The 14,220-nt window shown below is 48.1% G+C and overlaps 1 protein-coding gene across 1 annotated transcript in view; it reads left to right on the top strand.

The window, feature by feature from the left end:
* Positions 1–14,220, top strand: part of LOC129644468 (basic proline-rich protein-like) — a gene marked incomplete at its 5' end in the record, with an annotated part of 44,601 nt that overhangs the window by 28,621 nt on the left and 1,760 nt on the right. The window contains 4 exons of the mRNA XM_055570094.1: positions 10,004–10,144; positions 10,955–10,993; positions 12,036–12,139; positions 14,022–14,159. Coding sequence (XP_055426069.1) covers positions 10,004–10,144; positions 10,955–10,993; positions 12,036–12,139; positions 14,022–14,159 — 422 coding nt within the window. The remainder of the gene's footprint in view (positions 1–10,003; positions 10,145–10,954; positions 10,994–12,035; positions 12,140–14,021; positions 14,160–14,220) is intronic.

The raw sequence follows: 14,220 nt of genomic DNA, 5'->3' as shown, positions 1-14,220 counted from the left end.
AGATATAAAATGCAAGAAAAACATAAACAACTAACAGACCGAATGCGGCAGATCCTAGAACCAAAGTGAGCAGTCCGGGCTTGTATCACAGGCCTGGAGGGCGTGTGGTCCCTGATGGCCTGAAAATAGAACCGGCTGCCACCGGGATGGGAGTGGCCCGGACTTCCTGCCTTTTGGTCAGACAGACTGCCTTCCTGAATTACTAGGTCTAGGAAGTGGTGGTGACAGGGTGGGGGCGGGGTGGAGAAGTCACACATGTCACGGACAACCCCCATTGCAGCCCTCTTCCTCGCTGCCACCTCACTTCCCCTCTTACAGACCAGTTACCTAATCTGCAGCACGCCAGGATGGTATTTGGGAGCTCTAACAGCTCTGAAATCACACAGTTCTAGAATTCAGACACAAGACCAGCAGCTAAGAGACAGACAAAAGCCCAGCCCCGAAAACCAGTGTTGGATGTCACAGGTGAGACACCGAGTGTGGGGTCGAGGACTCGAACAATAGTTATGTGGCATCAAGGCCTGAGCTTGCACTCAGCAAGGCCACATGCCCTTACGTGCGCAGTCACCATTCTTGCCCACGTGGGCATTGCTGGCACCAGTGGGAAGACACAGGTTACACAGGTTGGTCTACCGGGCATCTAATCCATAACCCCAGTCTCTTTCCATCACACAACACTAGACACTGGCTTACACGGGACTTATAAGCCTGGGCGCACCTAACCTTCATCCCTCCACCCCTTTTGACTCTGGTAGCACTGGGAGAAATGCACCCCTGCCTCCCTTTTCTCCTGAGGAGGAGGATTCACCTAATGGGGTAAGTTTGGAAGAAGAACCTGTGTCTGCAGGGGGCAGCCTTCTGGCCTTGGCCAATATATCCAAAAGGTCATCATTTCTATATGTGCTCAAAAGCCCATCATTTTCTGTATGTCCCCTTTTCTATATAAAGCCCATCATTTCTATATGTACTCAAAAGCCACATGTGGCTGGTGGCTACCGCATTGGACAGCACAATCTTAGAGGCTAATCCACTGACCTCCTATGTCCCAGCTTGAAGACTTCTGGGGAGGAGAGGTCCCCACCTTTGGAATCACTCTTGTCACTTGGTGGTCACTTCTGGTTGCTAGAAACATCTTCACACCAAACTGAAACCTGCCTCCTTGTACGCTCCCGCTTCTCAATTCTAGTCTTGCCCACCCCCTCCCCCAACCACCTTGACTCGTTGGGAGCTCCACCAATATTTAAAGACAGGAGAATACACTCTCCCAGTTCTCCAGAGCCTGACTCTTCTCAGGGTTAAATGGCCTGTGTTACCTCTGCTGTTCCTCACATGACCCAGAGTCTTGGCTCTTTGTGGGTTCATCACCCGTTGGACCCTGGTCGGCCACTCAACTTGCCTTTGTCTCTCTGAGAGACAGTCAGAAGGGAACATGTGCCCCTAGAAGGATACTCAGGCTTGTTTCAAATACCTTCCTGCTGCCCCCATGTCAGTTCCCAACCCTGGCATTGTTTGCTGGAAGAGAGCTTCCCATTTATTTCTCATTTGAGAACACTAGATTTATAACGGTTGTGGACACCTGTTGTTTTTGACTACCCAGCATGCAGTCTTCCTAATTTAGAATCCCCAAATAGGTGAAAGCCATGGCCCCGTCTCCTTGATGGAGGCTGAAAGGGAACAGACTTCCACGCCCCACATCACAGGCTCATGCCTGAGCGGATGATGCGAGGTCTGTTCCAGCTTTGATGCACTTGGTTCCTGCATTTTTCATACATTCTTTCTGATGATTGAGAGAAGTGGCTGAAGGTGCAGTGGAGAGAGTTCTAGAATATCAGACAAACTTCCTAGTACCAGTGCTGCTAAACAGCTCTCCAGAAGTAACTTCAAACCCACCTTGGGGCTCTGAATTCAGAACAGTTCTCTAAAATAGAGACCAAGACTGAGACAGAAGACTTGTGCCTTTCCCTGCTGTCACTAGGGACTACCGTTCCCACCTTGGAGAGGAACCCCGAGACCCTGGATACAGGTGGTGCCAGGGACTTGGAGTCAGGACAACCTGGACCTCATTCCAGCTCAAACCCTGATATTGAAGGACCCTGGGCAAATGGCTTTCCTACCCTGGGTCTCAGGTTTTCCACATGGAAAAGAAAGAACTGAGTGATTTTTAAGGTTCTTTTTCATTCTGATTCTCTATGACTCTGAACCCTGTAGGAGCTGTTACTTCCTTGAGATTTACTTACTGTTTTCCCCCTTTTTGCTGGCTTTGTATTAACACTTTACAAATTTGTGAATGGATAAAGAAAATGTGATATATCCATGCCATGGAATATTATTCAGCCACAAAAAGGAATAAAGTACCAATACATCTACAATATGGGGCTTCCCTGGTGGCTTAGAGGTAAAGAGACTGCCTGCCAATGCAAGAGATGTAAGAGATGAGGGTTCGATCCCTGGGTCAGGAAGATCCCCTGGAGGAGGACATGGCAACCCACTCCAGTATTCTTGCCTGGAGAATTCAATGGACAGAGGAGCCTGGTGGGCTACAGTCCATGGGGTCTCAAGGAGTCAGACACAACTGAAGAGATTTGGCAAGTGGGCACACACGTCTACAATATAGATGAACCTTGAAAACACTGTTAAGTGAAAAGTCCTAGTCACCAAAGACTATAGATGGTATGCTTCTTTATATGAACTGTTCCGATAGGCAGATCTATCATGACATAAAGTGAACTACTGATTGCCTAGGGCTAGCAGGAAATGGGGAGTAATGGCCGAGAGGTATAGGATTTCTTTTAAAGATGATGAAAGTGTTCTGAAATTGGCTTTGGTGATGGTTGCACAACTCTGTGAATATACAAAAAATATGCAATTGAAATCTGTGACTTGTATAGCCTGTGAATTGTATCTCAATAAAGAGAAGGCAATGGCACCCCACTCCAGTACTCTTGCCTGGAAAATCCCATGGATGGACGATCCTGGTAGGCTGCAGTCCATGGGGTCGCTAAGAGTCGGACATGACTGAGCGACTTCACTTTCACTTTTCACTTTCATGCATTAGAGAAGGAAATGGCAACCCACTCCAGTGTTCTTGCCTAGAGAATCCCAGGGACAGGCGGGCCTGGTGGGCTGCTGTCTATGGGGTCGCACAGAGTCGGACACGACTGAAGCATCTTAGCAGCAAAGCTGTGGGAAAAAAATCAGGCAACAAGCTTGAGAGAAATCTAATGTATTTTAAAGCTGTGCTCATGGCATTGGAGGATACCCTTGAAAATTAAATCCACTCATAACCCAACAATACTATGTTTGCTCTTTAACGTCTCTCCCTTGGTCAATTAATAAAATTAATTTAATTTAAATGTAACATCTTTAAAAGTGTCCCTTCTAAGAAGGTCTAATTAACAGTCTAATGGGATCAGAAAAAGGAGAGATGGTGCCTGACCAGTTCTCACACTTGATTCCAGAGAGTTCACTGGGAGTGGTTTCTCTTTTCTCTAGACTTTTTATTAGGTTCTCATGGAAACTGCCAATAGGTTCTCATGGAAGCATTACAGAACAGTGCCTATCATACTTTGATATGCACACCAGTCAGATGGGGATCTTAGATTCTAATTGAGCAGGTCTGGAGTGGGGCCTGAGAGTCTTCATTTCTAACAAGCTTCCCAGTGTTGTGGATGCTGCTGAACCATGGTCCACATTTCAAGTTGCCAGGCTCCAGGAATGCATTATCCAATGTGGCTATGAACACTTGCAATGTTCTGATCTAAACTGAGATGTAGATGAGTGAAGGAGAGAATGCAAGTGATGTAAGAAAGACACCAGATTTCAAAGATGAGCAACAAAACAAAAGAATGTGAAATAATTTGCTGCATGCTGGAAAAATAATATTTTGAACACATCAAATTAAATAAAATGAATTTTTTAATTACAAGTCTTATTTGTGGGAGATACCTGTAGTCCCTTGCCTCCACCATTATTTATCTCCCCTTCTTCCTTAATAATAGACTTTCACCTGGACATATGGTAGTCAGCTGAAATTAAGACTACATTTCCCAGCTTCCCTTGCAGTTAGGTGGGACTACGTGACTAATCATTGCATGAAATGTAGGGAAAAGAGTCATGTGGCTTCCAAGATCCTTTCTTAAGAGATTACACAGGTGCGTTCTTTGCCTCCTTCTTCATTCCTTCCTCTAGACTGCTGCCTAGAATGCAAAGATATTGCCATGTCAGGCAATAAAGTCAAGGCCATGCCCAAGAGAACAACAAAATGTAAAGTCCACGATGGCAAAGATTTTTGTTGGGCCTTTTTTTCCCTTCCTCTATTTCTATAATGCCAGTACCTAATTGGTGCTAAACAAATTTTGCTGACTAACTGACTGACTGATGAAATGAATGAATAAATCTGGATCTCTGATACTAGGGAGGTGACATCAACTCAGACCACCCACCAAAACTTTTACATGAAAGAGAAACAAACTACCTTGCTTAAACACAAACCAAATCCTAATCAATACAATATTGAGAAGTCCTGTAACTGCTTTTACCACAGAAGGTTCACTTAAAATGCTGTTAAACCTCAGTAAATCTAATCACATTTTAAATGCATTGTGATATTCATCTTTTCAATGTTGTAGATTATTTTACCATGTCTAAATCTATCCATTTGTTTAATAAGCTGAGGTTTCAATATTTCAAGTTTCTAAAACCCAGACATGCCTCTCACAGTTCTTTCTTACTAACAGTTCAAAGCACTGTAGAAATTCCAACCAGCAATGTTTTTCCTAACAGTCCTAGGGTATAGGTGAGTTAGCATCCAAAAGGAGCATTTTATAAGATAGAGATGAGATGATTAAGAGAAATTTTTCCATGTCATTCTCCATCCATTACACTTCACTACTTCTAAACCAAAAAGGAATTCTATATTAGAGAGGTTAGTAACAGCATATTTTAAGCAAAAACAACTGTTCTTCTCTTATTTTTAAGAAAAAGATTTCAATTCATTTACCCAAGTTTTCTGCTTTGCTGATGTCTGAGAAGAATTATGCCTTTTTACATTGCTCTGTAAAAGAAAATACCTTTGTGCCTCTGGAAATGCCACTAGGCTACCCTGGGGTGCAAACAGATGGGGCTCAAAGTCCCATCAACACCGTGTGAGGCACCGTGTCCTGGTTCCCTATTCTTAGGGGAGCAAGAGAGGCAAGAGGATTCCAATAAGCCCCGAGTGGGTAGCAGGTAAGACCAGGGATAGAGCTGGGGTGGAGCAGAGAGGTCCAGAGAGGACCAATATGGACCAGTCCTGGGTGTTTCCACTTGAGGCCATTTCCAAGGTTGAGGAGAGCTGCTATCACCCATCAGCAGAAAGTCAAGGAGAACGTCCATGTGATTTTTCACCCTTCCATATCCTGTACCCTGGAGGCCTCATCCTTCATTCCAAGCTCGCCAGGCTTTGAAGTTGTAGGAGACCAAGAACCAGCTGCTGATCATGCTGTTAGCGCAAGTTCATGTGACTAACGCACAGTGAGGGCAAACAAACTGAAATGTCAGAGTTTGGAGCAGAGAAAGGTTTACTGCAGGGCACCGCAAGACAGGTGGCTCACGCTGTAAAAATCCCTGAGCTCCCCACAGGGTTTCAGCACTGCATATTTAAAGGCCAAGTGAGGGAGAGTGGTCTCAAAATCAGTTTGCGCACGTGTCTGACGGGCTGATGATGAAGGAACACGGTGGGGTCACAAGGTTAACCTTATCCGTCCTTAGGCTCCAGGAAGCCTGGGGCTGTGTGCTCAGGATAGTCAAGTAGTCAACATCTTCCATGCAGTGGGGGGTTTTCATATCTGCCACACAACTCAGGAAATGTGCATCAAATACTGTTATCTAGGTACTTCAGAGGGGAGCTAAAGCAGAGGATGTGGGGGAAGGCCACTCCGTTACAGTGCTGAATTCATGATTGGTCACAGTGACAGGTTCTTTTGTTGCTGGGAGGAGCCCTCTGTGACACCAGAGGAACTCTGGAAGAACAGTTTAGTCACATAGCACTCACCTAGCACCGGCTGCATCATCATTCTACTGGGTTGGAAGCCTCGCGTTTACTGTTAAGAGAGCTGATCCATAAGTCCAATGCCAGCACATTTCTTTTCTGGATGTACCAGGGACGCTTCTAGACAGAAGGCATCTGATATATAAGTTCCCTTTCAATTAACTCAGTTCAGTTCAGTCGCTCAGTTGTGTCTGACTCTTTGCGACCCCATGAATCGCAGCACGCCAGGCCTCCCTGTCCATCACCAACTCCCAGAGTTCACTCAGACTCACGTCCATTGAGTCAGTGATGCCATCCAGCCATCTCATCCTGTCGTCCCCTTCTCCTCCTGCCCCAATCCTTCCCAGCATCAGAGTCTTTTCCAATGAGTCAACTCTTCACATGAGGTGGCCAAAGGACTGGAGTTTCAGCTTTAGCATCAGTCCTTCTAATGAACACCCAGGGCTGATCTCCTTCAGAATGGACTGGTTGGATCTTCTTACAGTCCAAGGGACTCTCAAGAGTCTTCTCCAACACCACAGTTCAAAAGCATCAATTCTTCAGCACTCAGCTTTCTTCACAGTCCAATTCTCACATCCATACATGACCACTGGAGAAAGAGGGAACTTATATATCACACTTTAATATACCATTGGCACAAATTTTCCCAGAGCTAAGTTCCTAACTAGAACTGAGTGAAGTACCTTTAAATACAGTGTTTAAAAACTCTAGGGCTGCAGGATAGTATTTAATGCCTGATTTGTGACATTTTGGAGAGGATGGGAATTCTGGGGTATGAGAAGGTATAACAACATAAAAATACAAAAGAGGCGAATGAATAGAGTGAAGTTCATCTGTGAGGCTAGGACAAGTGGCATGGCAAGCAAAGGATGCTAAGGGATGAAGCTGGAGAGACGAACAGAGATCAGTGGAGAACAACTCTGGCTAAGAAACTGGACTTTGGTCTACTATGAATGGGGAGGCATTGGAGATTTTAGAAGCTGAGCGGGACAAGGTTAGTGTGTATTTTGAAGCATAAACATAACAGCATAGTGGTTGAATGCATAGAGCTGTGAGTCACTGGAAGCAGCTACCGCAACTGCATAGGTGTAAGACTGTGACAGGAGGGGTATCAGGAGGAGGGGAGGGTGGCTCTTTGGTGGCTGCTGGTCTTGGGATAGGAGGGAGCAAGCCTCATCTGCCGATGACCTGCAGATTTCTGACTTGGGATCTGGAGAGATGGAGACAGAAGAGCAGCTTGGCTTCCTTGGCCGTCCAGTGGTTAAGACTTGCCTTTCAGGGCAGGGAGTGAGGATTCCATCCCACATGCAGCCAAAACCCTAAAATATAAAACAGAAACAATATTGCAACAAATTCAGCAAAGACTTTAAAAAAATAGAGCAGCTTAGGAAGTGGAGGATAAAGATGAGGAGGTCTGTTCTAGACAGTGAGTTTAGGATGCTTATGGGAGGGCCACATGGGAGACCTCTGTAAAACTGTCTGGGTCTACATGACCCTACTTTTTCCAGGCCAAGGGATATCCTTCTACTTACTCTCACAATGTCCTCTCCTGTGTCAGAGGTGGGTGCTGAGGCCCAGCTGGGCTCCCAGCGGTAACACCACCTCCTTCTAGGAGCGACTGTCACAATTTCTTCAGCACTTGCTGTCTGTTCAACACTGGGTCCCCAGCTTTCCATGCTTTCTGTTTATCCCACAACAATGCTTTGAGGTAGTTATCATCCTATATCTCATATGGGCAACCTGAGACTGAGATAGAGTAGCTGACATGCCCAAGTTTTAACAGCTAGAAAGTCGCAGAATTGGTGTTGAAACCAGAGCCTTCAAATTCCTCCCAATGAAAGTGAAAGCGTTAGTTACTCAGTTGTGTCTGCTCTTTAAGACCCCATGGACTGTAGCTCACCAGGCTTCTCTGCCCATGGGATTTCCCAGGCAAGAATACTGGAGTGGGTAGCCATTCCTTTCTCCAAGGGATCTTCCCAACCCAGGGATCGAACCTGCATTTCCTGCATTGGCAGGCAAATTCTTTACCATCTCAGCCACCAGGGAAGCCCTTCTTCCCAATGAACTTAGACTCAACAATATCATATTGCTTCCAGACGAGGATCTGAATGGAAATCTAACAAGTTCTATAATGGTTTCATTTGAAACTCATTCATGTATTCATTCACTGAATTAACACTGAATTCCTATTAAGCTCAAAGTATAAACATATAAACATAGTCAACACAACGTGGGTGCAGAGAGCGGGGAGAGCGGTTGTGGTTGTATATGAACAAATGAGCCTTTGTCTTCAAGAAGCTCTAAAGCAGAGGTCAGCCAACTACAGTTTAGCTACCAAATCCAGCTCACTTCCTGTTTTTGCGAATAAAGTTTTATTGGAACATAGCCACCCTATTTGTTGACATGTCTATGTTGCTTCTGCATCAACTGTGAAATTGAGCAGCTACAACAGAGACCAAATGGACCACAAACTTAAAGTATTTGCTATCTAGCACTTTTTAGAAAAAAATTGCCTACCTCTGGTCTAGAATCAGAATCACAGAGGCATCAACTATAGATGAAATCTAGATTATTAAAACAGAGAAGGCAATGGCACCCCACTCCAGTACTCTTGCCTGGAAAATCCCATGGACGGAGGAGCCTAGTGGGCTGCAGTCCATGGGGTCGCGAAGAGTTGGACACGACTGAGCGACTTCACTTTCACTTTTCACTTTCATGCATTGGAGAAGGAAATGGCAACCCACTCCAGTGTTCTTGCCTAGAGAATCCCAGGGACAGGCGGGCCTGGTGGGCTGCTGTCTATGGGGTCGCACAGAGTCGGACACGACTGAAGCGACTTAGCAGCAGCAGATTATTAAAATGGCATAGGGACTTCCCTGGTGATTCAGTGGCTAAGACTTCACCTTCCAATGCAGGGGGCGAGGGTTTGGTCCCTAGTCAGGGAACTAAGATCCCACATGCCTCATGACCAATAATAATAATAATAATAAAGAAACATGAAACAGAAATAATATTGTAACAAATTCAATAAAGACTTTAAAAATGGCCCACATCGAAAAATATTTTTAAAAAATTAAATAAAATGGCACAAATTAAAAGTTGTGGAGATGCCAAGGACAGCAACTAAAGCCACAGACACGATTCACCCAGGAGGAGGTTTTGACAAAGCCACAGGCTATCAGGAACAGATTCCAGCCTGGAGCACCACCCAACCCACCGTGTGCCTGTGCTTGAAGGCACACAGTCCAGGGCAGGGTAGGAGATGCTCAGGCCCCTGGAAAGTAATTGTCTAGGTCGCTTTCCAGAGCATCAGAAGTTATGGAGTGCTTCTGGCTCTGCCGTTGCTGGGCTTCCGGACCTTGAGCCGATCTACTTACCTCCTGATCCTCAGATATCAGTTATCTCTTACTGGCCTATCAGGTAGTAAAACCCAAATGTGGGGGTGAAAGTCCCTGAGTGACTTGTGAAAAACTGAAGCACTCTGCAAATTCTGGGGGTCCTTGGGGTGGTTGTATGCACACATAGACTGCCTTGAAGATCCTCACATGTAGCACTCAGAAGCAAAATTATCAGCCTTGAATGTGAAATTGCTTTTGTCCCCAGCTGAGCACACTCCATATTTTATTAATTCACTCAGAATGCAGCTTGCTATATTACAAAAGAATTTTCCCCGAGAGGAGTCATTTTCAAGCTGGGAATGTGTGGACATCCCACCCCAAGAGATGATCCTGTGTTTCCTTGGAGGTGGAGGCAGCCCGGAGGTTGGAGCTGGTGTGAGTTGATGTTGGAGGTCTGAACCCAAGGGAACACGTTCTGTCTGGAACCATCACAAAAGTCTTTGCAGATCCTCAGCCAGCTGGCCCAACTCTGCTAGACACTGTGTTCCCACTCCCTCACCCTTCCTCCAGGAAGCAACTCCTCTGGCCCAGCTTCCATGATGCTCTTCTGCTCACACCCTTGAACCCATATCCCCAGTCCGAGGTGGAGCCCGCGGAGCTGTCAGTGCCGCCCAGCCGCAGCACCTGGCTCGCCTCCCTCTGTGCTGGGCCAAAGCCTCAGACTCAGGAGAAACCAGAGCTTGCTCAGCTGGCCAGCGCCGGGGCTTCCTGTCCAAGTGTATGCGGCTGGGCTTCCTGCTGACGGAAGGGCAGGGCGGCTGCAGCAGCTCGCCTCTGACATCCCAAGCGGTGGCTCCCAGAGCACGCCCAGCTGGCACCCGGTTCAGGAGCCACGGCTGCACTCACACAGCTGTCAGACAGCATTCCCAGGGATCCAGGGGTCCGGCCTGGAGAGCTATAAAGGGGATTCCTTTGGGGAGAGAGGAAGCAGTGAATCAGCCCAGAAACGCTGGAGCTCAGGCTTGTCCTAGGCAGCCAGCCAGAGCATGCCTCACACACACCGCACCCTCCACACTGACCGACCCCCTTGCTTCACATGCGCCCCCCTCCTTGGCCACCTGCGCACTTCCGTCTGCGTCCCTCTGTGAGTCTCCACCACACAGCTTCCCTCTGCCCCAGGTGGCCTGGGAACCAGGCCCAAGCACCCAGGTGATAGCCCACCCTGCCTCTGACCTCATGCCCTTAAGCAATTTAACTTCACGGAGAATCAGCTCCCCCTTCACAAGTGGAAACTGGAGAGTGCGAATATTTTCTGAGTGTTCAATGTTTATTTTCCCACATTTTAAGGGCGGTGACATAGGAAATGGGGTTAGACTTGTTCTCTCTAGTTCCAAAGATCAGAACAAGCATTCCGTGGAGGCAGAATTTGGTTTAAATAAGGGGAAATGAACCCACAAAATAGACTGTCTTCTAAAGTAGTAAGCATCCTGTATCCTGTGACTAGAGGTATTCAACAGACATTGTTTGCAGACTTTCAAGTGTTAGACCGTAAGCTCCATGAGCACTTCTGTCTCCATTCCTGCTGCAGGATCCAGCATCCAGCATCCAGCGCACTGCCTGCCAGAGAGTAAGTGCTCCAAATATTTGTGGAAGAGAGGAAGGAAGAGGGAATGAGAAAAACAGGCGGGTGGGGGGGTGGGGTGCTGGGAGAGAAATGCAAAGAGAGAAGGAGAGAAAGCAGGAAGGAGGAAAAGTAGGAAGGATCATCTCCAAGAACTCTGGAGAACTGACTCTCCTTTAGGAGAGAGCTTGGACAAGCTGACTGCAATGATCTTTTTGACTCTGCGATTATAAAACGAGGGTTTTAGGCGCCCACTCCACGGGGACTCATCAAATCCACAAGCAGACAAAGCAACTCTCCTGTGATGGTGTGTGTCCCAGGCACAGGCTTTTCTACCCAAGCCCGCTGTAGTCTACAAACCCCCACACATACATGTTGTCCTGCATTTCTGCAGAACCCTGTAAAATGTACAGTCCCCTTCTGAAAGACACAGAGCCTGAGGTTCAAAGATGGTAAGCGACTTGTCTGAGCTGAGACTTAGCCTCAGGTATCCTGTTCCTGAGGCCAGTGCCTCTTCCTAATAGGCATGTTCGTCTGCCTCACGGCCTGCCATGGAGCTTTCTGCCCCAGAGACTGCTATTATGACCTAACATGAAAACTGGTGCTCTATTAAAAGCACGGAGGTACTCCTATCCTTTGAAAAAGGTAAGGAGACAGATCTACCACGCGCGCACACACACACACACACCCACACAAATCCTCCTTTTCCCTGGCTCACTCCCAGCAGGGATAACACTTGGGCATCACCACTAACTGCAGTAACCATCACTGGATCTGGGACTACTTCCAGAGGCAAGTTGACTCTCCAGGGCTGACGCTCCTGATTACTGCTTGGAAAGATGTGTTCTTTTCCGAAGGTCTGACAAGCTGGAGGTAAGGAGGTCATTTGCCCGTCTGCCCTCCCCTCCACACTTCCTCTGCCCTCCCTCACGGGGGACTGACCCCTACAGGCTGCATTTGCTCAAGTCCCAACCAATCAGGAGACTACGAGGAAGAGGAGGGTAAAAACCAGAGCTTTCTCCCCACACCCTCTCCCTCTATCTGGCAGATCACCTCTGGGGTCCCCATTCCTGCCAGGGAACCTCCGCCAGGACTCTGGCTCTCCCTGGGTTCTGGAAACACTCTCTCTGCTCCAGACTTCCACCAGGCATGGTGTCGTTTTTTTTCCCGTGGCTGCTACTCTCAAGGCCAGCTTTCACCCACATCTGCCCTTTCATCTCTTCCAATGCCTTTATAACTGGTTTCCCTCGGCTGAGGTTTCTGGAATAGGTTATGTTTTCTGCCTGGACTCTGATTCCACGTCAATGTGGATTGGATAAGACCCAGCCGGAAAGGCTTGAACTGTTGGAAGTATGGAACAGTACTATCCTGACCACTTCAAGGAGAGTTGAAGACAGGCAGGCCAGGAGGCAGGGAATGAGGAAGCAGGCCAAGTGAACCTCGGGGGGACGAGAGGACCTGGAGTCAGCTTACCTGGCCCACCACAGGCCCCTTCCTCTTTCACAAGACCCGACTCACCCAGCATCCTTCACTGCAGGACACAGTCATCACATCTCACACACCTGGGCCAGACAGCGAGGCCCAGCCTCTCAGAGCTCTGTGCAAGCCAAGCTTCTAGGTCCAGAAGCCTCCAGGCTACCTCCATCCAGGCAGACAGAAGGGCTCCCTCAGCGGCATCAGCAAAGAAAGCAGGTGTCTTTCCTCCCCCCTGCCAGACTCCCGACATCTGGGACTCCAAGAGAAGAGAGTCACAGCCTCTTCCTTTACCTCCCCCAACCCCACTCCCAAAGCCCTTCACTCGCTAAGGCGAGGTCTAATGGGGACTTTTAATAGCCTTGCCTGGGCAGAGACCCACGGGGAGGCTGTGTTCTCTGAAAATATTATTCATGAGCACAGATATCGCATGTAGAAAGGAGAAAAGCTGGGTCTTACCTTTAGATGTATGTGGACCAACTGTATGCTTGTCGCTGAGACAGGTACTTTTGCCCAGTCTGTCATTTCATCAGACTATAATGGAGAGAATCAGACCCCCCAAAATGTGTCAAGCACTATTCAATGCATCTTTATTGGGTACCTGTCAGGTACTAGGTGTTCCACAAGGGTGTATGAACTTCGGTTCCTGCCTTCTAGGAAAATTAAGAAACTGGGGTCTGAAATCAGCCAGACCTACCTGGTTTTGAATCCAGACTCCAGTAATTAGTATTTCTGTGACCTTGAGCAAGTAACCCTTGCCCTTGAGCTTCAGTTTCCTCATCCATGAAAAGGGCACAATGATGGCATTGAAACATGTAAAATATCATGTATGAAATGAGTTGCCAGTCCAGGTTCGATGCACGATACTGGATGCTTCGGGCTGGTGCACTGGGACGACCCAGAGGGATGGAATGGGGAGGGAGGAGGGAAGAGGGTTCAGGATGGGAAAAAAATAAAAAAAAAAAAAAAAAAAAGAAAGAAAGAAAAGGGCACAATGATAACGTCATTGTGTCTCCCTGAGCTGGTGAAGGATCCATGTAGGGAACAAGCTGAGCAAGTGCCCAGCACATGATAAACACTCTTCAACAAGTGGCAACTTTTTAAAAATTAATAAATCCAGGATATGTGCACCACCCAATGCCAGCATCTGGGGATGAAAAGCATTTCTGGAGGCCGCCCAGCTACTTCTGTTAACACTGGGAGGACATCACACAGCCTTCTGACTCTAGAGTAGGATAAAACACAGCTCTTCCTTTCTCAACGGGACCTCAGAGGCGTCCCACACGCCCTCCGTCCTGGCAGGCCCTGCTGCCTCCCCTCTGAGTTGCCGGACGTCCGTTGAGGTCCTGGGTTTGGAGAGTTTCCGGGACTGGCGGGGTCACACTGCAGCTGGGCGGTGCCTGCCTGGCAGCCCCACCCTTCCTGGCGGCCAGGCTTCCCCCTCTCCCCCATCCCCGACCCCCACCGCCCCGGGTATCTGAAACCCTGCCAGTGCTAGGGCGGGGTGGGGAGCGGGCAGAGGGAGGCGGAAGGTCCTGCTCTGATGGACGTTTGCCCTAAGGGAAGCCTGCGGCGATGGTGGGGGCGGGAAGAGCGGGGAGCAGGGCGGACTCTGCTCCCCTCCACCCCCTCATCCAGCCACACAGACAATCCACCCTCTGGAAGTGCCAAGTGCTCCTCCTAGCGGGGAAGGAATGATGTGAGTGCCCATTCAACTGCCCCTCCCCCTCCCCATCCCTGTCCCCAAAGGTGGGGCTCCT

The sequence above is a fragment of the Bubalus kerabau genome, chromosome 2 (assembly GCF_029407905.1).
Source record: "Bubalus kerabau isolate K-KA32 ecotype Philippines breed swamp buffalo chromosome 2, PCC_UOA_SB_1v2, whole genome shotgun sequence".
NCBI classification, from domain to species: Eukaryota; Metazoa; Chordata; class Mammalia; order Artiodactyla; family Bovidae; genus Bubalus; species Bubalus kerabau.
The sequence above is the reverse complement of the archived record's forward strand: the minus strand, read 5'-3'. Positions and strand labels throughout refer to the sequence as shown.